Below are 27,347 nucleotides of genomic sequence, written 5' to 3' on the forward strand. Positions count from 1 at the left end.
TTATTATTATTATTATTATTATTATTATTATTATTATTATTATTATTTATGTATACAAAACAAATACAACAAAATCCTGCAATGGCAAACATGGCTCGAGACTCAAGGCAGGCGTAACAAAAAAGAAATATAGGCAAATAATAACATGAGATTATGTTTTGGGCAGTTTATAATAGAAATTCGCTACAGAGTGTTTTAGTTTTTAGGGCTTTTGCATTGGTACAATATTTTAAAGTAGACAAATACGAAGAAATATAAGTAGAAAAAAACTATAAATCTAAGTTTTAACATGGCATATTTACAGCTATGTGAAATGTGGCTAATATTAGTATTAAATTTACAACAAAAACTTTCTTACTTGGAATATTCAAACAGAAAAATCCAAACAGTATAGTTTTCACGTCAAATGGTTGGTCAATTTCTAACTTTCTGTTCACAAACAAGAAAATGTTTTTTCCAGAACTGGAAACTGGGAGTATAAGGACAGACCCAGAAAAGATGGGTGACCTCAGAGCTGGGGCAGAGTGAACACATTGGCTCTACATTTGGACGGTACTTGGAAATTATACAATTGACAGGATAGCATGTATGCAGAATCTTTAGAGACACGTCTAGAATCTTATTAGTTATGAAGTATGTTCTAGGCAACAACCAAACATCTCATGCCAGCTCTGCAGCTCCCGATTATTACGAAACAAAATCCGTATTTCCAGTCTTGGCCAGCAGGGGGCGACGTGAGCCGGTTTCGCTGTCTCCTCTCCTCCCTCCTTGTTTTCCAGCAATCTGCTGCAGGTTGAATCCTCTTCATTCCCACTCAAACTGCTCGTGTCCCTCCTTCCTCCTCATCCTCCGGTGTCTGTGGAGCTCCTCAGCAGCGGATGGCCTGGATCTGACCGGTAAGGGTTTCCGTTTCTCCCCGCAGACAGACAGCAGGGCTGGTTTTTGTCTCTGACTCTAGGTCTCAATCTCAGCTCAGCAGCAGCTTCTCATTAGGATTTATTGACTCTGCTGCTGCATCTGCCCGAGAGGCTGCAAACGAGCCAAGATGGTGATATCTTTAGGTCATTGTGTTCTAATATTAACATGTCCAGGAGATGCAGTTGAATATGTTCAAGCAATGAGAGCATCCTCTGTAGGAGGACTCAGCTCAGTGTGTTTTCATTTAAAATGCTTCTTTTGATAGAAATAAGGAATGTTGGGTGCATTCAGCAAAAGAAACGTAAGATGAATGAGTTGTAGTGAAGTGAGGTTTAAGCTGGAGTGCTTTGAGTTGTACAGTTTCCTGCAGAGGTATTTGATCACTGAGGGTCTGGGGACCAAAGAGCAGCATCCACAACCTCCGAGGCCTCAGTGCAGCTTGGTGATTTAAAGGGGCTCATTGCAATGTTGGGAAGACTGGACAAAAAAAATGTTTGTAATGTAAGAAACAAAAAATAGTTTCTCACATTGATGTGTCCTCAACTTCAAAATTTGAAAGCAAAATTTGTGACCGGATGTCACCCACTCTGTGTTTGTTTACCCGCGGGAACAGCCGAAGTGACCGAAAATGAGTCAAAAGTTAAACTTACTGAGCATATTAGTTTATTTGTTTACGCACCACAACCAGCCGAACGTTGGCCGATCACCTGAGCCAAGCTTCCGGTTTTTGATGAGTACTTTGTTTACATCGAATGCATACCCGCATTTCTGAATTGCATTCCGTTTGCCAGGATAACTACAGGAGTAAACGCTTTCCATTTGATAATGTTTAGGATAACCTTTTTTAATGTTTGATTTCATAAGTCCCTTGAACATGAAAGGCTTTGATTTTTAATGCATTTTATCAAAAACAAACATGAATAAATGTGTTGCATCCTTACGGCTCACTGAAAACAATGCTTCATTTCTCTTTAAAAGTAATTCAGTTTAAAGCACTTGTCTAATGCATATCATGCCTTTAGCAGATGATAGAGTAAACAACACAATGTGTTGTTTACTGTATTTTGCAAAGATGTGCTAAAATAGACAGAATTGTTGGTACTAATAAGGAGATAATTAATCCTTTCATTATGGTCATGATTCAAACTATTTGACCTTAATTAGTACCACAGGTGCTTTCAAGCATTTCATCAGCCACTCAGCCTGTTTAAAGGGAACAAACATACAGCTGGGTATTTTGGTATTGTGTGAACCACACTGAACACAGCAGAGAAGATATACACACAAATATACATACATATTCTCTGCTGTGTTCAGTGTGGTTCACACAATACCAAAAAACCCAACTGTTATATATATACTCTTTCGGCTGCTCCCTTCTTCAGGTCACCTCAGTGAACTAACTCGCACAAAGGCTTGGCAATTGTTTTTACGCCGGATGCCCTTCTTGATGTGACCACCGAGCTAACACAGCCCTCTGTGTGGAGCAGAGAGCTGCTATCTAGGGCGCCCGGGGGAGCAGATGGTGGGGGTTGAGGGCCTTGCTCAAGGGCCCAGGGTGGGGAAATGAGGGTCGGTGCAGATGTGGGTTTTTCACCTTTCCCACCCACATTTTGACCTTGCTGCTCTGGAGGGTTGAACCGGCGACGTTCCGATCGCAGGCCCATCTTCTCTAACCTCTGCACCACCTCGCCAACCTCTCAGAATGTGGACGCAAGAAATACTGCAACCCCAGGCTAATCAGACAGATGGTTCAGCGGTGTCAAACTCACGTAAAACGGGGCCAAAATTAAAATCTTGGTCCAAGCCACGATACATTAACTCCAGTCAGACACTCGGCATCTATTCTTGGTTGCAGGTTCATCAACATAAGTTTGATCAGTCTCATTTGGCTCAGTGGTTAGTACTGTTGCCTCACAGCAAGAAGGTACTGGGTTCAATCCCCGGTTGGACTTAGGCTCTTTCTGTGTGGAGTTTGCATGTTCTTCTCGTGCTTGTGTGGATTTTCTCTGGGTACTCCGGTTTCCACCCACAGATCAAAAACATGCATGTTAGTCTGCCTTCAGGCCCCCTTCCCAAAGAGATCTATAATCTCAGTGGGATTTGCCTCATTAAATAAAGATTAATAAAACTTGACGTTCTTTGTTGCTCTTTCTTCATCAAAATTAAAGATGACTGAAAAATCCAACCTTTTTTCTGTCTTCAACGTTAGCCAGCAGTCATGAGAAGTCTGCACTAAATGAAGTCTGATCAGATTTTTAAGCAAAATGAGAAGCTATAAAGAATATTTTACATTTAATGGATCATCTCAGAGGGCAAGATAAGATGTTAACAAGGGCCAGAGTTGGCCCGCGGAGCTTGAATTTGACAGGTGGTGTGGATGATGGTAGGAAAAGAGCCGAGGATTCCCTCCAGAACCGTTCAAGGTGAACGCCAAGGTCAATGCACGTCCCTTTCTGATCACACCATGACATTTTGAATAACGATGGAAGAAAACCACCAACATTCCAGACAGGAATTCACCAAAATGCTTGTTGACAAGCCACAAAGTTTCTGGGACTGATGAGATGAAGCTGGAGCTTTTTGTCAGTCATATAATTTGTGTTTATTTACTTATTTCTAATCATTGTGAGGGGGTACCAACAAGTTTATCGATATATGTACGTCTACGTTCTGTATTCCAGTACTAATCAAAGAGGCGCGCACCTTGCCACAGCTTTAAGAACACAGTGAGATGTGCGAGATTTACCAGGTTACACAAAGAAACTACTGAAGCGTTAAAAATTGGAGGGAGACCGGCGCCTCCATTTTCATTCAATTTTTCATGAGAATTTTAAATGAGCCATCCAGCGGAGCTCGTTACGGTAAGGGAGGGTCTTGATCTGTGTCCTAGTTCAGACTAACAGATTGTTTCATAAAGGACAAAACGTACTTCCGCAGACACACACGTGAGGAGACAGGTTTTATGAGAAGACCTAATGAAGCTCAGTCTGGTAATCAGGTGACAGGATGAGTCAGTGAGCGATGGGGGGATGGGGGAACATGCTCAGCGAGGGATGTTTATGGGACGAGCAGAAATTTTCTAATTATCTCCGATGTCTGTGTGATAATTATTTTCTTGCCTGAGGTGCAGGAGGAGCAGTAAGCAGCAGGGAAGGACAGACAGGAATTCAGTTATTGGATGGAAACAAAAAGAGTTGATACATAAATAAATAAATCAAAGTGATGGAAGTGGAATGAAGCTGTGCATCCATACGTTTGCTCATCTTCTGCACTTAACTGAAAATTTGATGCGTCCTTTAGTTAAATCTTTCATTTTTCTGCCACTTTTTGTTTTTTCCATTCCACTGCATCTCAGAGAAACAAATGTTGCACAATTTTGCGTTTATGTGACATTTAGACATTTATGTGTGTTTGATTATGCTTTTTGGTGGCAGATGATAAAAAGCTTTGTTTCAAACTGGATTGTAAAAAAAGCTCTATTTTCATTTATGTCAAGGCTGTCCAATGTTAAATATATTTTCATAATGGTTGAGTCCAACCATCAGGACATTGTTGATACTTAAGGATAGAAGAGGAAACCAGTGGGGACTGTAAGGTTGTGGCAGGAGACAATGTGGCCAGACAGCATCGATGGTTGTGGGTTGAACGACTGTTGTTGTGAAGAAGAGAAAAAGACTAAAATCAGAGAAGTAGACCAAATAGTGGAAGCTGAGGAAAGAAGAATGTTGTGAAAAAATTAGAGTCACTGTTAAAGACACTGGGTGGTACAAAGTAAGAAAGAGCTTCCAAATGTCTGGACTACAGCAACAGCAGTTAGAGAGACAGGTGTGTCATCTACAGAGAATGGATGATAAGGAAACCTGGTGGTGAAGCGCAGGAAGCTATTCAAAGAAAGAGGTTAGCCAAGAAGAAATATGACAGTGAGAGGTCTGAAGAGAGGAGACAGGAATATAAGGAGATGGGACAGAGCGCCAAGAGCTGTGGCAAAGGAAAAGCAGGTGTGTGATGAGTTTTATGGGAGGCTGGACACTAAAGAGAGCGAGATGGACTTGTGGGGATCAGGCTGGAAAGGATGTGCAGCCGGTTAGGCTTGTTAAAGATCCATCCATCCATTATCTTTTACCTGCTTCTTCCATTTTGGGTCACGGGGGTCGCCGGTGCCCATGTCCATCAATCACTGTGCGAGGGGCAGGTTACACCCTGGACAGGTCGCAAGTGGCTTGCTAAAGATAGGATTTGTAATGTTCTAACAAGTGAGGAGAGCATGATGGGAAGATGGAAGGAGTACTTTGAGGAGGTAATGAATGAAGAGAATGAAAAGGAAAGAAGAGTAGAGGTCTTTGAAACTGTGGACCAGGAAGTGGGAAAGATTAGTGAGGGTGAAGTTCAGAAAGCTTAGAAGAGAATGTAGAGGACAGAGTTAGATGGCGTCAGATGACTTGGTGCGGTGACACTTGAAGAGAGAACAGCTGAAAGAATAAGAAGTTAATGCTTCGTTATTATGCATGTTACATTAGCATTTTTAATCAGTTACATTGCGTTTAAAAACGTATTTTCTAACGAAGAATCTGAACGCGTTGTTCTTCACTGCACCTCTGAATGATTTTTATTGCATCCACCATCAACTTCTAAAGCACTCTGAATGAGGAAGTACGTTTCACAGAACTAAGGGTGGCAGGTGTAATATACTGGAAAGACTTTTTTTTTTTTTGATGCAAGCAGTGTTTTAAAATACTTTGGACTGTTTGCATTGAGTCTGTTTGGCCCTCACTTACTTTCTTAACTGAACCACTTTTGATACTAGATAGATTAAATCTTCCCAAACATAACAAGCAGTGAATCATACCCATCATGTCAGCACTGTGCTGATAAACACTGCTGCCCTGCTCAGTCTGCGCTGTGCTTTGACTCTGTACTGAATTGATTTGGACTTCGAATTCAATTTAAGGGATGGCAAAGCAATCAGAGCTGCAGCAGAAACACGCCTGTTACCAGGCGTCAGCTTATTTCTTAGAAATGATCACTTGTCAGGCCGCTCTGGACGTCTTGTGACGCCAGGAGAGTATCGGGCTTTATGATGTGTGAAGAACATTCATGTCGACTTGCTGCCGTCAGGCTGACTCACGCGATGAAACGTCCCGAAGAGAAAACTAGAAACACGTAACAGCTGAGTACTGAGTGCACTGAAGAAGCTAAAACTGATTTGGTCAAGTTGAAACTAAATTGGTAAAAGAAGCTAAAGTATTAAGCCAAATAATTTATTTATAAGTTATTATTTATTTATTTATTAATAATCAAGCTAACGCTAAACAGGTCTCTCTTGTAAACGAGTCCTCAAGTCTCACTGAGACTAACCTGAATAACTAAATGTTGCAGAATTTTAGCTAAAAGTAAAAATTAGAAAAATTGCGACTACCAGAATATGCTAAATTTAGCAAAAACATTGGCTAAAAGCTAAAATTAGCAATACCTTAGCTACAGCCTATGTAGAAAACAAAAACGTAGCAAAATGGTAGCTAAAAGCTAAAAGTAGCAAATTTTAAGCTAAAGGTTGCACACAAACTAAAAGTAGCAAATTGGTAGGTAAAAGCTCATTTTAAGCTAAAAGTGGCACATTTGTAACTAAATACTAAAAGCAGCAATATAATAGTTAAAAGTTAAATTCAAAAGAATGGTAGCTAAATGTTAAATGAATCAAAATGGTAATTAAAAGGTAAATGTAGCTAAATTGTATAGCAAAAAGACAAATGTAGCAAAACAATAGCTAAAAGCTAAATGTAGCAAAACAGTAGCTAAAAGCTACATGTAGCAAAATGAAATTTAAATGTGGCAGAACAGTAGGTAAAAGTTAAATGTAACTAAATGAAAGCTAAATGTGGCAAGCCAATGGCTAAAATTAGCAAAAGAAGACCAAAATAGAACAAAGCTGAAGCAAAATCCCCACCAAAAATGGGTTTTGAAGTAAATCAAAAGATCTCAGTTTGTTTCTACAGGGAATTTATTTTGAAATTAAGTTCATACTTTGAAAGGTATTTAAAAAAAAAAAAAAAATGTCATAGTCCTCCACTATTTTCTGTTGAGCCAAATATTTTGACATAGGAATGACGTGTAGGATGTGGACGTAGTTAAAAAAAATAGTTCAAAAGAAATTATGAATTGTAAAACAATTGTGTGATTACTGACTCCGCATTTATACAACAAGCACATCGTTGTCTCATCTGTGTATTTTTACATATCAGAGGCCAAAGACAAGCTTGTCCTTCAGACAAAACACAGGAACGTAAATGCTCCGCGTATCTTTATGACTCTGACTGATCTATCTCTGAAAACTTATCAAGTCCAAAATACTGATGAGGTCACTGTGACTTTTTTCTGTTATACACAGTGTTTCCATAATGTTTGTTCATCGGTCTGTTAGCAAAATATCTGATGAACCAGTGGGTTCCTTCACAACTTTATTTCCTAAAATTAGTTGCTCTTAGTCTAAAACGCTGTCTTTAAAGGCAGCAGGGCGATATGCATTCCTTCAATAAATGCTGGGGTTTTATTTAGTTTCTTTTTAATAACCTTGAGTTCATTCCTGCTGAAGATTAATATTCAGTCGCAGAACTATCTACGAAGATCAGAAATGAGTGAAACCTGGCAGGAAGTGGTGGGCGAGACAGGTGAAAAGAGACCTGATTTATCCGTTTCTCCACTGCAGAGCACCTGCTGACACAGCAGACACACTGAAGTCTGCACTAAACACGCACACACATCTTTGCACTCGCTGCATTCAGCGTGCACAAGTGAAACAGGAAAACTCCCCTTGTTTCAGGTGTGCGCCAAAGTATATTCAAAGAGGAAATGAAAAGCTGTTTCCTGGAAGTGAATTTATTAGGACACCAATGGAAACCAAACACATGAGCTGGAGCGATAGTCAGTCAGTTTTTATCTGTTGAATCTGTAACAAAAACATTATTTGAGCTCTGTTCAAGACTTTGTTTAACATGTTTTTCCTTTAAACCTCAGTAGTTTCCCATTTTGTGGTGAAAAAAAAAACAACTGCACTAAAGCAGCATTTACTTTTTATGTTCTACGTGGGTTTTTGATGCTAAAGGACATTGTCAGCCGGCACTGGATGAGTGTAAAGATGAGATCAGGAGTGACTTAATACACAGGGGGATTTGTTTTATCAGAGGATTTTTTTTTTTCTTGAACATGAATCCTCTCAATAAATATTCTGCAGACATTTTTTAAGTGTTTTTTGGAAAGAAATATGAAAAGAAAATGGGCGAGAAAGCCTGCTGCAGTAAACCAACAGTGACATCATCAGAGCAAGCTCTGGATCACATGGCCATTATTACCGTACTTTTCGGACTATAAGGCGCACTTAAAATCCTTTAATTTTCTCGAAAATCGACGCTGAGCCTTATAATCTGGTGCACCTTATGTATTAATTCTGGTTGTGCTTACTGAGCTTGAACCGGTTTTATGTGGTTATTGTGAATGAGTTGAATAAAGTTGAACTTATCTGACTGTTTTGTTTCACTTAATGCACCTTATAATCCGGTGCGCCTTATAGTCCAAAAAATACGATACACTAAGAACATTCAAACGCTAAATAAAGACGGGGAGGAGAACCTGTGACCTTCTTACTGAGAGGCAACTGCTCTAACCACTGCACCTCCGTGCCACATTCAATGATGTTAAAACATTCTTTAGTTCATGTTAAATGTAATCCTGACATTCATGTCAACAATTCAAAATATTTTGTAAAACAAGTAGAACATGTTCATCCTCTCAGATTTAATGATGTCCTGTTTGTTCATAGTGACTCTAGTCCTCCTTTAATGATGTTGTCCTCAAAGTTTGGCTTCCTACTTGTATAAAGGGTCAGTTTTAAATGGCAGAAACTGGAGCAACAAAAGGTTTGTCCTAGTTTTGGTGTTTCTTTGCAGTCATATTTGAAGATTGCGTCTGAAATTTGTTAAAATTCTGCTGGAGTTTGTGCTTGGAAGAGTCAGAGTTGTGAACCAAAAGTCAGAGAAACTGACAGTGTTAGTTTCTCTTACAGGGTTTTAACACCAGTTAATTATTTTTTTGGTAATGGGTTTTTGTTGTTGTTCTCTGTTTTTGCAGGCCAGCAACACCAGATCTTTTGAAGTCTTCCAAATTCACCATGATCTTTAACATTCTGAGTCCTGTAATACTGGCTAAAACATGTCAATGTACTCTCTTCCTGTCCATCTAAGACTCATTATCGAGATCTGATTATTGAGCCGAGTTTTCATAACTACTGTCATAGATGACTGATTTGAAACTCCTTGTGAGAGTGCCCTAAACTCAAAGCTGTTTTTATAATGAGTGATCAACGACAGCCTCTTGGAGACGGGGAGTTGAAGAATAACAACCAGCGGGGTGTTGGTGATGCAAATGCAAACAATGTTCAGACGGAAGACGGTGGGAGAACTGGAGATTTTGGCTCTCTGTCTGGGTTAATGACTGAGACAGCAGAAGAAGATAAGGTCATCATTTGGGGCACCGACTCTCAGTTTGATGACCCCGAGCTGGCTGAGTTTGAGATGCTTGAGTGTCAGGAGCTGGAAGCTTACCTGGTTGAGGAAGGGGAGGACTTTGTTGAGGTTGCAAAACAGAAGGGAGTTCAAGAGCAGCTTTCCTTGGGCAGTAGAGCCAAAGCAGAACAAAAAGCCGATTGTTCAAGCCGAGAAGAGACCAAGTTCATTCAGCAAGTTGGCGTTGAGCAGGAACCAACTGTATCTTGCATCTCTGAAGATAGAGAGGTGTCCAGGACCGAGCTGAGTTCTGAAACTGATGTCTTTGTAACCTGTCTTTCCACAATTTCGAGCACTGCCACCACAACTCAAATGACAGACTCCTGGCACAACACCTCTGGTTCTCACTCAACCATTGCAGAGGATCTGACTCAGTCTTCCCAAATCTGCAGTCCAGACTCTGAGAGAGTCAAATCCTCTCGAAGAGAAGAGGAACCGTCTTTCCTTGCTAGAAAAACTACATTGCACCAGAAAGCTCTGGACATGAATTTGAATTCCATGCCTCGCTCAGAGGATGTTGTTTCACAGCAACCCCTGAACAATGATTGTTTATGCAGGGATGTAAGTGATGAGCACAGAAAACACAATACCCAGAAGAATACAGCAGGGAACTGCATTTCTGATTGTACCTTTAAAACTTTACCCACTGTAACAAAGTCACAAGAAGAAGTTAACATAAAAATGGATAAAAGCACACAAGCTGACGAAATCCCTGATTTGATTAAGCTGGTCCCAACAGGTACTAAAGGGACTTCGTCAGCAAATGAATACAAAGCCATAAGAAAGCAAGGCTCTTTTGATAACACTCCAACAAAACAGAACACTTTTGACAAAAGCTTCAAGAAGCAGCCTTCGTTTGACAATACTTTAAAGAAGCAGTTCTCTTTTGATAACTCTTTAAAAAAGCAGGGCTCCTTTGAGAACACGGTCAACTCCCGGTCTTCATCTCTGGAGAGAAGGAAGCCTTGGGGAAGCCCAAGTCGAACAGCTACTACTGCATCCCCAAAAGCAACATCCTGCTCACCCAAAAGACAACCACCTGCTTCCCCAGCCAAAGCTCAGGGCACTAGGTCATTGAGTTTTGAGCGCAGTGACTCTTCTCTGAGAATTCAAAGTTTAAAGCCTCCAAATAAAATCAACACAAACAGCGGAATTCCTAAACCAATCACACCACAACAGAAAGAGACTGAACCAAGAAAATCTCCACCCCAGAAGCCCAAGAACATCAGACCAAAAATCATTACATACGTTCGAAAGAACGTGCAAGCGAAACCACAAGATTCCCAACACGAAGCCCCAACACCACCGCCACGGTTGCCCTCTTACTCCAGCCTACCAGTTCACAAAGATTCAAAATGTGTTCCTCAATCTAAATCCACACCGGTGCTCAGCTGCTCCAATCTGCTGTTGGACAAGTATCGACAGGAGATGCAGAAGGCGGGGTTCTATCCTCTAGGAGCTTCTGTGATCGGGGCCAGACCTCCAGGCAGCACCATTCCCCAAAGGCTGAGCGGGAAGTCTGAGAGCTTCCATGAGGAGATGTCGAAGAAATACCTGCAAGAGGTGAGCGGTGAACTCAGGATTTGATTTACTCACAGGGCATGATTTACCTATCTGGAAATAGTTTTGTCTATTAATAGATTATTAGTCCCAGTTTTCCTATTAGTGACATTAGCAAATGTGACAGTACTTAACTGCATCTTTAACATCCCTCAGCGTGTTTCCCAGGAAGCTGGAGGCCTCTATCGTTCGCCCAGAGGCCTTAGGCCTCAGTTGGGGTTGGGGGCCATCACCAGGCAGTCTGCAGCCAAGACAAGAATTCAGCAAACCAGTCAAAAATCGTCTCCAGCTCCATACCAGTCTATTCAGGCAGCCAAAGCATCCACTACAGGCCACCAGGACCAAGCAGGTTAGATAACCCGCCCCGTCTTGAGAGATTATTCCTACAGGGTTCTTCTATCCCTCTCAGTTTTCCTTAAATACCACCCTTTGAAGTTGCCAAGCTGCAAAGAAGTGACTTTACTCTTCTGGACCTCAAAGTATTCATGATGTGCTCAGAGTTCAATTTTGCTTGTAGCACTTTAAGTCTTTGAAGAGTAAAGCTTTTGGTATCAGACCACCTTGCACTGCACACGTCAACTTTACAGTCCAACTCGTGTCAACGTATAGTGCTCCTATGAATTTGTTGCTAAAGTAAGGAAATGTTTAATTGGTGTGTAAAACTGGCACGAAAGCTTAAAATTTGATTGGTGTGATATTCATGCAATTAAATTGATTATTCTTTCCTTATACGTTTTTTTTTTTTTGCTCTTCCAGACCACGTCTTCTGATCCAAGATAATTTAACAAAACTTGATAACCTTTATGCATCACCACTGCATTGATGTTTGTCGATGGGAGCATAATGTGCTGTGTGTGGTACTCTTATTTATTTGTCTCCTTGCAATATTTTTAATGTTGTGTGGGATTTGTTTTGTCAAGGTCTCTGTGAGCAGAAGAGGTCAGTTCTGGAAACTACTCCCAAAAGCCTCCTGCTGAAATCAGGCCAGTCCGGTCTCCGTCCACCAGGTTTCTCCAGCCTTCCAGCTGCTCGCCTGGCTGCCTTGGGCGTCATCCGGAGCTCCAGCGTCTCGTCAGTTTCCAGTAATCAGTCCAGTGACAGCAGCAACAGCGATCCTTGCCGACCCTCTCACTGTGAGTTGTACCACTCTGTTGATTAAAGTTAAATCTAATTAAAGACATTAAGGTATCAGGCAGTGTTCCTGATTTAAGGAATAATCCACATTTATGTTTTCGGTCATCTGTAACTACTTTTTGTGGCTGTTATCTCTGTCTTCAGACCCTGTCCCCACTCATTTGTTGTTGCCTAATTTTAAATCCACTTTATTTTTGGCAGCAAAAAGGCTCATTCTAATTGAGCCGCAGTGGTAAAATGGGTGTCGCCTCAATAGTGAAATGTTTGGAAGTAGCTCAGACAGCAGATAAATGACTGGCAGCGTACATGGTGGTGTTTCCCTTCAGGCTGTTGGCTGTTAGCAGCAGCCATATGCACATCAAATACAGTCACATTCAATGCTCCAGAAATGTGTCTCCTCCGGGACTAAGCACATCCTCTCAGAGAAGAGATGCCATCATGAGCATCAGGCATCAAATGACACATGGAATTCATCCGTCCGGTTAGCTCAGGAAGAGCCTGTCAATCTGTATGCTCACGTTTCGGTCGTCCTGCAGGCTGCTCTAATGGCAAGACGGAAATTTAAGTTCAGTGTATTTAGTGTTGCTGTAAAAAATTGGGCTGCACTCACAGTGTAACCATTAAAAGACTAGAGTGTTTGGTCACAATACAGAGAGTTACCATACTTGCTGCCATACATGTTGTACCATATAAGTCGCATTAGTCCAAAAATGTCTAATAAAGTGGAAAAAAAATCATACATAAGTTGCACTGCCGTATAAGTCACATCTATTATGCGTCACTGCTGACAACCTAGAGAAGTGGCCGGTGTTTTGTCAAAAATTGTTTGGCTGCCAAATGGCGGCCGCGGGATCGTGCACGGGAGGACTTAAACAATAATTTAACAAGATTAACACTTAAAAACAATTGTTTGATTGCTTGAAATTATAGCAAAGATGTGTCTCAGCCTAACTTTTCCTTAATAAATGCACTTTAATGGTCAAATCAGCTTTCAAAAATCGATTTGCGGCTGCTGGAGCGCACATAGGGAGGACTCACTGTGCATTTCTTCAGAATTTAACAAGATAATCACCTAAAAACAATTATTTGTTTGCTCGACACTATAGTAAAGGTGTGTCTCAGTTGAACTTTTCCTTAATAAATGCACTTTAATGGCCGCCCAGGTGAAATGCAGCTGATTTGATGTTTGGAGTTCCGGAGCAAGACGAAAATGGCTTATTATGGCAAGCCAAGTGTCTCATTAATAGCCACTTTTGCCTATTAATGAGACACTTGGCTTGCCATATCAGTTGAGGACCCTCTAGCAGCTGAAAATGGTAGTGTTCAATATTTTCCATGTTTGAATGAATGAAATCATCAGATCTTAGTCAAAAATTGGGTTATAAATATGGGAAAAATCGTATATTAGTCGCTTCACTGTATAAGTCGCAGAACTTGCAAATTTATGCAAAAAGGTGTGACTTATATGGCAAAAAATACAGTATAATTGGTGAAAAACAAGCACAACATATTGGTGTCAAACACAACACTAAACTTCTAAACTGAACTGACTGTTGGGGAAGCAGGGAAATGATCCCCCAAAAAAACTGGAAATCTAAAAAGAATGTCTGGAAGTGGTCCTAGGTGGCAAAGTGTCTCCATCAAATTCCAGACCTCGACCTAATTGAAGGGCTAAAGTGGGACCTTAATCCAAATATGTAAAAAAATATTAAAAATGCCTGCAAACAAATCCCCTGAAATTTCAATGCTATATAAAGTGCAATTATGTAAAGGAAAAGATTGTATGTATGCGTTCATGTGTGTGTGTGTGTGTGTGTGAATTCAACCCCTGCAATAAGTATTTTCTGGTTAGCAGGAAGAAGATGGAGGTTCTGGATTTACACACTCAGCCTGCAGCTCTTTATTAGCAGCTCCTCTTGTCGTCCTGGTCTGTTTCTGCTGACTCCACTGAGACTTCAGACTGCTGCAGCAAGAAAACTTACTGCATCCCATCTCAAAATGACACATGTATTAGACTTCAAAACTAATTTTAACATTTTTCCCAGTCAGATTGTGCTCTGCAGCTGCCGTGTTTGCTGTAGTTTGGATATAGAATCGTTTAAATGTGATCCCTTATTGTAGATCTTACTTCAACGGTTTAGTCGGGATTCCGGCCTCTGAGAGCCAACATCCTGTTTATTCTCAGGTCACAGTTATGCTGTTCTAATTCAAGGACACAAGCCTCTTTTTTAATTTTCTCCTTTATGTTAGTGTTATGTTACCTGCAGTATGGGAGCAGCCTGTGTCAGCACTACTATTGACTGAGGAGCTGAATTTTTTATAAGTAATTTAATATGTCTGGTTTGTGACTCTTCACTTACACTGACAAAGGATGGATGTTACTCTTCAAATGGTTTTAATTTTACAAATAAGATTGTATTTTTACTTTTTCCTTTGAGTGTGAAATCCCATTTAAAGATGAAATGCAACACGGTGACGAGATCAAATCACTGCGCAGCGCTGAGATGTAAACCAGTGCACGTTAGCGCTCCTTTCTTATATATACAGTAGTCCCATGTTTATCATGGGTGCTAAACTACCCCCCACCCTGCGCGCGCATGCGCGATAAGTGAAAAAACGCAAAGTAGGGATGCTATGTTTATTTTAGTATTTTTATATATACTAAGGCTTTATAAACCCTTTCCACACTTTTCCAATATTTTAAACTCTTAAATCTACGTCATTTTAACAACGTATGTACAGTACTGTATATGTAGCTAGTAAATTTTACTTACCTGGGGCTCGGTTTGTTTTTGGTCCGACTCTGTTCTGTTTCTGCAGATGTACCCTGCAGAAACTCACACTCAATCTTCTAAACTCTTAAACCTACTAATTTTAACAACATACTTATATGTAGCTACTAAATTTTACTTATCAGCATGTCCCCACTCGGAGGTCCTCGGAGGCCAGTTGAAAGAGGTGAAAAACATGCTGCTGAGCTTCAAATAGACCAATGGGTCATTGGCCACGCACATCTACTCGGAGGTCCACGTGGGCGGGCTACCAGCTCTCAAGATTCACCGATGGGTCTGGAGGTCTGGTTCTGCTCTGATTCAGTCGGTTCAGTGCGGCTTCTCTGCATCTGCTGGGCACTGAGCAGATCAAAAGTTTACCTCTGGTATTTTCAGCAGAAGGAAACGGGGCTTCTGGGTGGGGCCCTGTTGCCTTCTGGGAAATGTGGTTGTAATGATCGGGAATACAGTGGAGGCTTATGCAGAGAAAATTACAAAATGGCAGCGCCTGTCCGAAGTATTTTATTTTTCATTAACTTTTTACTATACAGTACTGTATCTAGTACTGTCCCAATCACGTGAGTAATATTAAAGTTGACAATCATGTGTCCTGTACATTTTTTTTGTAGAATATTATGGACTGTGCATCCACAAACCGCGATAGAGCGAGTCTGCAAAAGTCGAACCGTGAAGTAGCGAGGGGCTACAGTATATTAAACTACCAGACCCAGTGCTCCTGCCTTCGCTTACTTTTTTCCTTTGTTTTCTTTTTTGGCATTTTTGGAACCAGAGTCTGCTCACTCTGGTTTTGGAGCTTAAATCCCGTCTTCTCTGACCCCCCAGGAGCATGCAGCGCTGCAGCCTGTCACCACAACACTACTTCCCACTCAGGACTGCCCCTTTCTGTTGGTTTGTGTTCTGATCGAGTTCAAGGTTTTTCTGTCTCTTGACCACGAGTCCCATGATTTGTTGTGTGAATATGTGCTAACAGGGGTGTTTGGGGTGGGGGGTCCATTTTATTACAAGACCTGCTGTCAGCAGTAAAATGATTCCAATATTCAGTGGCCTACCAGCACTTTGTAAAGATTTTTTTTTATTATATTTTGTCTATAAGCGAGCAGAGAACATAACAGTTAAAGAGGCTGATGAAATGCTTTAAGTACATGTGAGGTATTTAAAAGTTTAATTATTCGTTCAGCATTTCTAATGAAAGCTTGCCGTTAATTCCTGAACAGTTTAACTTTTGTTATTTTGCTCTTAACTGACAAAACTTAGAGTTTGATTTGTTCACTGAAGGTCTAATCAGCATTTGAAGAAACATAAATCTTGTGAAAATTGTCATTATCAACATATTAACTGCATCTCTGCGTTGTGACGTAACTGTTACAACACAGCAGCGATGCAGCACCACAGCTCCCTGTCTGCTCCTTCAGGATGAATATGTTTAATCTGCTGTAAACGTGGATAATCTGCACCATCTGGTGGCTACACTGAGTACCAGGAGCATCTCAATGTGTGGGTCCAAACAGAGCTTCAACTCCAGCCTCTGGTCGCTGTAGCTGACTTTGCTCTAATTATTATTATTTTTGTCTTAGATCGTTTTATTAATCATTTATCCAGATCTTAAATGAAGGATTTCTAATTATCAGCAGCACAGAACTCTTCAGTATAAACCTCCACATTCGTTGCATCAAAACACAAAATTGTAATCTGATGAATGTGAATTTATAAAAGTGCAAAATTATCAGAAGTTTACAGAAAATCTGAAAAATATTTAAAGTGCGATAAACTATTTATCAGCAACGTATCAAGTTAACAGTGTTTTTATTGGAGGGAACGGTGGCACAGAGGTTAGAGATGGTGGGCCTGTGATCGGAAGATCGCCGGGTCAACTCCCGGTACTGAAAAGCTTTTTAAAAATTCAGGTGGGATAGAAGCACTCACATCTGCCTCCACCCTCATTTGCCCCCACTCTGGGCTCTTGAGCAAGGTCCTTAACCCCCATCATCTGCTCCCTTGTGCTCCCTAGATGTCAGCTCTCTGCTCCACACAGAGAGCTGTGGTAGCTCGGTGGTCTGTGGTTGCGTCAGGAAGAGCACCTGGTGTAAAAATAATTACCAAGTCTTTGTGCGACTTAGTTCACTGTGGTGACCCCTGAAAAGGAAGCAGCTGAACAAAATAAATAAATGAAGAAACAGTGTTTTTATTGCATTGCGAACGTATTCAAATCATTTGTAACAGTCATTTTCTCTGAAATATGATGCAAAAGGCTATTTTTATGATATATGAAAGATATATTTGGGGCTGTGGTAGCTCGGGGATTATTACTGTGGTGTCCTAACCCCAAAGCAACAGATTTGAGCCCAGGTTGTGTCATCAGGTGTAAAAAAAAATAAATAAAATGGAGCAGCCATTACAAACAAAATAAAAACTGACGCGCAAAACGACAAGCAATATTTTCTGAACAGAAAAAGAGCGAAACTCATGTTTTAACTATTTTAAGCAGATGTTTTGTCCCCTCACAGCTTTGAGGACAGAGCTGCAGAAGGACATCGATGCTGTGCTCTCACCAAAGTCCTCCCCGAAAAGATGTGCCGTGGTTTCACCCAAGATCCAGTCACCCGGTGAGTAGATCACCTGACACACTGTGCTGCTCGTGTCGGGTCTGTAGTGGGTGCTCAGCTGCTACTGTGGCTTTAAAACGTGCACTCGCACTTTCCACTCGTCAGGCCCAGACCTTCCCCCCTGGCAGGTGGATGTTGTCATAGCAACAGCAGCCGTAATGTTGTGAGGGTTCCTTGGACAGCGATTCTTCCGGCTCACATTACAACAAATCTGTCTGTTGGGCTTCTTCTCAGAACCCACACAAACAAACGGGAGCAGCACCTGTAATCTGACCGCTGTGGCACAACCAGAAGCTGCTCTTTGTCTCTTACAGCCGCCGTTTTTATCGTTTCTGTGTGCAGCTCTCCCTAAAGACATCACTGCTCGTGTGGCAGCTCGGGAGCTATAAGTTTCTTTGCTTTTTTTAGTTTTTAATTTTTAACGCCACCATAGGAGTTTCACCCAAGATGACGGCGTTCCAAAACTACAAAATGTAAACACTTAGAAGATGAGCTGATGGTGTTTAATGAGGAAAAACATCTATAACGACTGATGAGCCCTGGGTGATTTGCGTGATAGATGACTTGTGCTGAAGCGTGTTGTTTGTTTGTCTGTAGTGTTAGCAAAATATAGTAGAGTAGAGAGAGATTTTAATAATACTTGCAGAAAGTAATCATTGGATGTACTTGTACAAATAGTTAATTTCAACCTGATTAAGGTGCAGAGTTTAACCTCAACTACATTTGGACAAAACAACCACAACTAAAAAATCTTTCTACATAAGGTCAAAGTTCATGCTCAATAATCCAGGTAAAAAAATCCAACAAAGTTCAGTCAGGCCATCTGGATGGTTTCTTTGTTTGTTGAGACATTTCATCCTTCATCCAAAGGACTTCATCAGTTCGAGGAGCGACAACAAACTGTTTCCCACAAGCAGCACACTCCCATAGTGGACCAACCAGTTTGCTGGTGACGAGATGGTTTCTGGAGCCTGCCCTCTCCCCCGTCAACTCCTCTCCTCACAGTTTGTTGTGGCTCCTCGGACTGATGAAGTCCTTTGGATGAAGGACGAAATGTCTGAACAACAACAAAAAAAACCAACATCCAGATTACTTGACTGAACTTTGCTGGATTTTCTACCTGGATTATTGAGCATGAACTTGGATGTTTTGAACCACTTTGGCTGTGGCGGCCTGAGACGAGTTGACGAGGGAGAGGGCGGGCTCCAGAAACTTATCACCAGCAAACTGCTCGGTCCACTATGGGAATGTGCTGCTTGTGGGACTGAATTTGTTGTGGCTCTGCAGACTGATGAAGTCTCCAAACTAAATGCACATTGTGTTTCCAACTACGTTATATGGAAGCGAAACATGGACCACGAAGAAATCAGACAGGAGAAAAACTGATGCTTTTGAGCTATGGTGTTGGTGGAGACTCCTACGAGTTTCATGGACAGCACATATCACCAATCTCAAAGTCCTGGAGCGAATCAAACCAAACCTCTCGTTAGAAGCCAGAATCCCCAAACAGCGATTAGCCTTCTTGGTCGGGTGATGAGAAGCCGCTCCTTGGAGAAAGACATCATGCTCGGAATGGTTAGCGGACGTAGAGGACAAGGCCGACCAAGAACTCGTTGGCTTGACACCATCAAACAGGATACAAACCTGACATTTGTCAAAATAAAAGAAGCTGTATATGATTGTCAAGGATGGAGAAAGTTGATCCAACGAGTGACCGAAAATTGACCACCACGATTGAACGGATAGTAGTAGTAGTCTGCAGACTGATGAAGTCCTTTGGATGAAGGACGAACTGTCTCAACAAAAAGAGAAATCATCCAGAGGACCTGACTGAACTTTGTTGGATTTCAACATGAAATGATCTGAATTTAACTCTCTGCCACGAGGGTTGGTGGGTGATATGCATTCCCAATGTTGAGCCTTTTACTTGGAATAAAAATGTAAAGTTGAGAGCAGTTTGTAGCACGGTTTACTATGTGCTTATTACACATATGTTGATAGTTTGTTGTTGTTTGTTTAAAGCATCTCGTTAAGTCCAAGTTTGAACATTTCAGCTGCCTAACTCCTGCACGTTTTCAGCTCGTGGGAGGACAGCGGCAGCTCTTGGTGCTGCTCGGAGCGGACGTTCGCAGGAGCTGGACCGAGTTCTGATCCAGCAGCTGCAGGAGCGATGTGAGCAGCAGGCCCTGCAGCTGCAGGACCTTCAGACCCGGTTAAAGAAGGCCTGCCTGTGCCTGGATGTGTTCAGCATCACCACTCAGCACTTCTACCACAAGGTAGGAGTTAACACAGCTCTAAAGCTTTGATCAGTTTGACAAAAACCCTTCTTCTCATTTAGCTAAACTCTTTTTGACCTCTAACAGTTTGAGTCATAAACTCACGTGAGCTCCTGGAAATAAAGACTTTTATGTTTCGGTAACTGTTTGTTAGAGTCCCCAAGGGAGAAAATGAAGTTGATCTTATTGTGGATTGCTGGATTATTTATTGTTCATCGGCCTTATTGAGTATCTCTCTCTCTTCTGTGATGAAAAAAAGCAAGGATGCATTTTAGGGAACCTTCTAAATTAAGAAAAATAAGCTGTTTAAGATGCTTCCTGCAAACAGTCCTGTAATTGAACGAGCATCCTTTGATCATAAGCAGCTTTTTTGGGTCCAGCAGCATCTCACAGGACCACCGTTCTAAACTACTGAGGGTTGTTTTGTTGTTGTACCTACAAAGCGTGTCACATCTTTTTGCTCAGAACTGCACCTGTAGCATCCAGCTGTTGCTGTCAGCGTCACGCTGTGAACAAAGCCAGCCGCCTGCTTTAAAACCTGCTCTGATCTGTGGACAGTTTTTAAAACTAGGGGATTCTACAGAAAGGATTTTATTTCCAGCATGACTTGGTAGAAAATATGGAGGATTCCCTATTTTTTTAAAGAGCACAAGTGGCATTAAAGCTTTTTATGGATGCAAGTGTGTGCTAAAATATGCGTTTGGAAGATTATTGTGTTTGTTTCCATGGTTCTCTGTTGAGGCCACTGAGTTGTTGACTCAGTAAAATACACAAACACTGGGTGCTAATGTCTTAAGTGGTTTTAAAAGCACAATTCGCCGTTTCTGATTTAACTTTTTTCAGAGTTGATTTTTTTATGATAGAACATCTTTTTGCTCTCTACCTATTTTTTTCCCTAATAATATTTTGTATAGAGCAGGGCTATTCAACTGGCGGGTCAGGGGCCAAATCAGGCCCACAGATGAGCTCAATTCGGCACCAGTGGGCTCATTTTTAAATAAAACTAGACTTTAAACCATAAAACAAACTTACTAAATGACAATAACTGCTGGATGTCCAGGCCCAGAGCTCTTGGCTTTCAGTAACTGTGTCCCCTGAGCAGTTTAGTTGAATAGCCCTGCTGTAGAGCCTGTACAGAGGCAATGAGACTGCAAGGCCAAGTACACACCGACACACACACACGTTTGTATTTAAACGCATTGACTTCCATTCATTTCTGTAATCTAACCCTAACCCATCGATGACGCTCCACCATATTTAAACCATAGTAGAACTTTATTAGAATGAATTATCGGTCCTGACAGTGTAGGTGTTTATACTGGGAAAGGGAACGACAACCAAGAACACACACAGAAAATAGTTGTGTTTAGGAAAGCTGAATCACTGACTACAATATGCGAGGTATTTAAAGGTTAATTCAGGACATTGTTTATTCTAAAATATAAAGGAATGCACTGAAATCTATTTTTAAGTTATGATTTAGTTCTTAAGATGATGCACTTGGACTCATCGTCAGTGCCTGATGTCATAGGGTGTTTGGGTCTTTCAACATCAGATCTTCTCTCAGGTGCCTCGACCAGGACTGGTCAGTTCCCTGCTTGTCTTCAAGAAACATAATACACCTCATGATCCACAACTATATTGAGTCCTTTTCTGCAGCTGCCAAGGATCTGGTCATGGCTTTTCTTGTATGTGCTCCTGTAATGATGAGGCTATGGGGCTTGCACAGCATACTTCCTGCAAAGACCTCACCCTCGACTTGGATGGATCGGTATGTCACCTCCACCTGCAGCAATCTTCCTGCAGCTCTGTGTATTTTCCCTCTTTCTCTCATTAGCCTTTTCTATCTTCTCCTCCCATGCTGTGGTTAGCTCTAGCATAACCACTTGCTTGGATTTATCCACAAACAGCCCAGTATCTGGTCTGAGGCTGGTCTTTGTACTGTTCTGGGTTGTTTGTCCAGTTCCACCCTCAGGCACGTACTGTTCCTAGGAAGCCCCATTAAGCTTTTGATTGGCAATTATACAATTTTCCTGCTAGAACAAATGTGATCCGGTGTTTTCATGGTTTGAGATGTTTGCTCAACTACAGATGTACTCCACTACCTTTACCATTTGGTGATGCTGCCATTACACCTATAAATGATGTTTCCTAAGATAATGTATATAATAGATCCAGTGATCCTGTATAAGGTATAAATATACATTTTTGCTGTTGAAGTTTGTGGCACAGAAGGAGGTGCATCATGTTTAATGGCAAAGAGCCTCAATTTCAGTCTCAATTTCTCCATTATTTTCTGGTCTGGATGTTGCCTAATCAGTGGTTCTCAAACTGGGATCCCTGGACCACCGGGGGTCCGCGAGACGGTGATTGGGGGTCTGCAAAAAAATATATATACCCGTATTTTCCGGCATATAAGTCGCTCCGGCGTATAAGTTGCATCAGTCGAAAAAAGCATAATGAAGAGGAAAAAACATATGTTGCGTTTATTATGCGTTTATTATGTGTTTATTATGCGCTTATTATGCGCTTATTATGCGTTTATTATGCGTTTATTATGCGTTTATTATGCGTTTATTATGCGTTTATTAAGCGTTTATCATGCGTTTATCATGCGTTTATTATGCGTTTATTATGCATTTATTACGTGTTTAATGGTCAAAACAGCTTCATTTTGCCTGGGCGGCGCGGTGCCATCCATCAATCCATCCATTCATTCATCCATCCATCCATCCATCCATCCATCCATCCATCCATCCATCCATCCATCCATCCATCCATCCATCCATCCATCCATCGCAGCCAGATCTGCAAGCTCTCCAGCATTCCTCTGCCTGCACCAGCTGAATGAAGCGAGCGTGCACAGCAGGACTCACTGTTGCAGTTCTTAGAAATTTAAAGCGTCAGTCAAAAATTGTGTTATGAAAATGAAAAAAAAAATTTATATATAAATATAACCTATAAATATATAATTTGCTTAGACTCTGGGGGAGGACCCCCAGAACAGGTCTGGTAAAGAACCGGTCTTAAGTATTTATGTTACACAAATATTTCCATTGCATTAAAGAGACAAATATTGAAGAAAATTATTTAATAAACTTGAGTGGTATGAGGGGGTCCCCAAACCCAAAAAGTTTGAGAAACCATGGCCTAAATGATCAATTTGTCTCATTTAAACTATTAAAGACACATTCACCCGTTGGACTGATGGGTTTCTCTCTCGGTGACATGAAAAGAAGAAGCGACTCATCCAACAACTCCATCTCCTCGTTCGTTGGTTTATTCATTTATTTTTCCAAATGGATTCTATTTTTGGTGATGTGCATTTTCTTCAATACTGAATAAAAAAAAGAGCAGCAACGGTGTGGGAAGGTGCCTTTTGGATTCATCTTCTCGTCTAGAAGAATAACAAAAAATGTAGTTGGTCTTCTTGTTAAACGTGTTATTATCTGTAAAATGTTTAAAATGACTGGAAGGTGTTTTAGAATCCACGACAAAGACTCGGTTTGTGGATGACTGATTATATTCCCCGTGTCCCCCCACCCCCCAGCTCCACCCAAGGGGTTTATGGGAGATGATTTATGAGATGGGAGCTTCCATCTTGTTGCCTGTTAGATCAATGGAAATGGAGAGAATTGCTTTAAAGCTTAAAAAAATAATGAATGCATGAGACAGATTTACAAACACAAACAATAATACAAAAAGTATCTAAAAAAACTACCATCAGACATAAGTTTATGTAATTTTCAGATGATCATTCTAGAACAGTTACTTTTCTTCTCATGTTGGTCAAATGTACAATAATGCTCATTTCAGGAGCTCAATCCTCTCCCCCGTGCACGGTATCAGATAAGCCTGGTGGTCCGGGGCAGTGTTGGGTTAGAAAATAAAATCAAAAATAATTTCATTATCCTGTCATCAGCTCATTAAATACATACGCCACACAGGAAAGAAGATCTTTATCACCTAGGTTTTTAATCTTGTAAGATGGAAGAGCGTTGAAAACCGTCCTAAAGGATGTTGCATCACATCTGGATCAGTGTCTTTTTATAACGGTACAAAGGTGAGGTCCAGACAACTCTGCTTTCCAGTTAAGCCTAGAGTTAATCAGGTGAAAGTAAAAAAATAGTAATAATAATAAAAATTACCCACTAGGGCAATCTGTATCTGTTATTTCTAGATAAGCTTGAGAGAGAAGTTAGATTATTTTGTTTTGTTCTTCTGGTCAACAGTTTGTTGAAAAGTTGTTTTTTCAGTGGGAATATAAAACAGTGTTTAAAACATGTTAGTTAATAACATTTTTATGCTCAGCAGCTGTAATAATTAATTTAATATAGTGAATAAAAGCCCAACATTCTAAAAGTTGATGTTTCTTTACATATTTTGTAGCATTGTTTGTGGGTTTGCGAAGGGGGGACCTCGGCCAGAAGCCAATGCTGTTTGGGGGGCCATGGCATGGGAAAGTTTGGGAACCCCTGGTTTATATAACATTTGATATTAGCAAGTGAAAAACATCTACGACCTTTATATCCCCCATGATATATAATATTTCCGTGTTGATGTTGAAAGGTAAAGCTTCATTCTGCACACAGCTGTACAAGCAGACACCAAAGATGAGAGATTTTATTTTTCTTTGTATATTTTTGACTGAATAAATTAATACTTTCTGCATAAACAATGGAAGATAACGTAGGTGATGTGTCATTGAGCTCTTTGAGGACTAATTTGAGCTGATTTAGAACAAATAATTGAACTTTTGAATCATCTCCCTCACCCACTTTCTCCTGCTGCACCATTTCTTATTGGGTTTTTTTTTCCCCCTCCTGGAGCTTTAATGGCTGCTTGTGAGTGTGCGTGTGTGTAGTTATTTGCCATGCGTATAAATGTGATATGGGGTGTGTTGCTGGGGGAGGGCAGTCCGAGCTGGGCTGGCTGTCCGTCTTTGTTCTAGCAGGGATAAACGATGCTCGCAGCCCAGGAAACAAGGTGAGGATTTTTTTTTTTCTCATCCCTCCACACCCTGCCTGTCCCTCCTCCCCCTCTCTGATTTCTCTTTCCCCATCTTTTCGTTGCATTTGTCGTCTGATGCTGCCGGCTCCTCAGCAGACTGAGGGATGCTGCTGTTTGCTAGCCCAGTATGGGCCACTGCTGCTGTAGGCTTCCTCTCCTCCCTTTGTGTTGTCCGGACCGAACGGTAAAGGCAGCATCTTGTGCAGGCTGCAAGCTGCTTTCAGCACCGAGGATTCCTTTATGTGTTTGTTGTTGTGCGCATGTGTGTGCATGTGTTTGGTGGTGAGAGGCTCTGACTGTATGTGTCAGTTTGCTCATATTTTTCCACTTGTTTCCTAGCGACAGAGCTGGCAGAGAGCAGAGCTGTGCAAAGATTATGCTGAGTCAAAGATGCCTGTCCGTCTTTGGAGTTTGTAGAGATGCTGCATTAATGGCTGTGCGTCTGAGCTGCACACGTTTTATTACTTTACTGTTCTGGGGGTGGCTATTTTACACATTTTATTGTGTTTTAGGAGAATTTTTGTGCATGATGATGCTGTATTCTCTTTCTTCATATCTACTAGATGGAAGGAATGGTTCAATTTATTTATTTATCTTTATTCTCTGTTTACAGCCTCCTGTGTTTTTCACTGTGCTGGAAATTTCTTCAAGGCAATACGTAAAAAAACTAGACATCCAAAGCTTTTTATAATTAGATGCAGACTTTGGAAAGGCCTCTTAACTTTAGAGTAAGCATGGCTTTTAAAAATAATCATGCAGTCTTTTTTTTGTTTTTGTTTGATTAAACATAAAGAAAGAGTTTTTTTTTTTTAGTTTGGCTTCTTATTACAGTTTTGGTGATGACATAATACTGATAGCATGCTGTAATCATGCACTGTAAGAAATAGGTGCACAATTTTTATTCATTATTGTTTAAGATTAATTAAAAAAATATTTTATGTCTTCTCGAGAATTCGCTTTTTCTGCTGTTGTATAAAAAAATATATATAAAATGCATTGGTTGTTCATTAAACCACCAAAGTAGCAGAAAGTATTATTGATCATTTGAATAAACTATTAAGCGTCTAAATCATCACTGTGGTTAGTAAAATAAGCTCTTATTAGTCACTTTCCTGAAAGTCAAGTACATTTTCATGATAAGGACAGAATATTAAAGAGTAAAATGAACATTATAATGACAAAGTTCCCTGGCGGTTGAAGCAGACGCATGTTAGCAGCAGCAGGGTGGAGCTTCACTTAATGAAATGATGCCGAGCTCTCCTGAGGCCGCTGCAGCCTCCTCCTGATGTTTCACAGAAACCGTTCAGAGGGTGACATCATTACTGCCGAAACCGTCAGACACTTTTATCACTCTTCTTTGTGTCTCGCTGTTCCTTCAGCTCGGTTCAGTGATTTCTGCACAACCTTTAGGCAACGCTTTGCGTGAAACTGTCATTTTATTACCGTTTCACGTCACCTGCTTCATTTGCTTCAGGTTGTTTTATTTTAGCGCCACATTGTGAATTAAACAGTGAATTAAGGAAATCCTGGTGTTTCAAATGGCTTTTCGTTGTGAGACTTTAAAAAAATGCCTCAAATTAATTTTACATGTTCCAATAATTTATAGCTACTGGGATATAATTCAGTTTGCTGCTGTTGTATAAAAATGCATTTGTGTATCACAGGAGACTGGTAAGCAAGATATTACAGATTAACTCGAGTTGATTGAACTCATTAAAGTCTTTACAGAAAGGGAACTTTTTTAATATGGTCCTAAGAAAAATAGTAAAAACTATCAGAAAGAGACTGAAAGACAGTCTAAAGTATGTGAAACTATTTTATAGCTTTCCAAAAAAAAAAACCCTCCGTTTGTCAATCTTTGAGGTTTTTCCTTTCAGTTTTAACAGTGAGGCCATGTGGGGGCCACTGAAATCCTGGTGAGGCACCAAAACAGTATTTCACAAGATTTCTACTGTTGTCATCTATAGTTTATTTGAAAAATACAGGAGTTAGAAAATCACCTTCTAAAGTACTCAGGTTCACTGTTGTTGCTTTGAATTTACAAATGAAATTACTTATTGAGAAAAGCTCTGTCACTCAACTTATTGAAGCGCGTCCTCTTCTAAATTAATATTTATTCAGAAAATGAAAACATTCTGAATATAATCTCCTGAAACCTGAGTGCTGCATTTGATACAGTTCATCACAATATTCTACTACAGAGGCTTGAATATGATATTGGAATTATAGGAATGGCTCTAAATTTCTTTAAATCATATCTATCTGATAGATTCCAATTTGTAAATGTAAATAATGAACCTTGTTGATACACCAAAGTTAGTCATGGAGTTCCTCAAGGTTCAGTGCTTGGACCTATACTCTTTACCTTGTATATGCTTCCATTAGGTAATGTTATTAAACAGCGTGGGATAAATTTTCATTGTTATGCTGATGATACAGTTATATTTGTCCATGAAACCCAATGAATGCAATCAGCAACTTGGACTACAAGCATGT

The 27,347-nt window shown here is 40.6% G+C and overlaps 1 protein-coding gene across 1 annotated transcript in view; it reads left to right on the forward strand.

Moving 5' to 3' along the window:
- Nucleotides 1-9,229: 9,229 nt before the first annotated feature.
- mtus2b (microtubule associated tumor suppressor candidate 2b) overlaps nt 9,230-27,347 on the forward strand; it is a gene marked incomplete in the record, with an annotated part of 29,118 nt that continues 11,000 nt past the window's right edge. The window contains 5 exon segments of the mRNA XM_037677885.1: nt 9,230-11,039; nt 11,193-11,385; nt 11,957-12,169; nt 17,467-17,565; nt 19,645-19,841. Of these exon segments, the coding sequence (XP_037533813.1) occupies nt 9,264-11,039; nt 11,193-11,385; nt 11,957-12,169; nt 17,467-17,565; nt 19,645-19,841 (2,478 nt within the window).

Source organism: Nematolebias whitei, chromosome 6 (assembly GCF_014905685.2).
Source record: "Nematolebias whitei isolate Nwh7 chromosome 6, NemWhi1, whole genome shotgun sequence".
In the NCBI taxonomy this organism is placed as follows: Eukaryota; Metazoa; Chordata; class Actinopteri; order Cyprinodontiformes; family Rivulidae; genus Nematolebias; species Nematolebias whitei.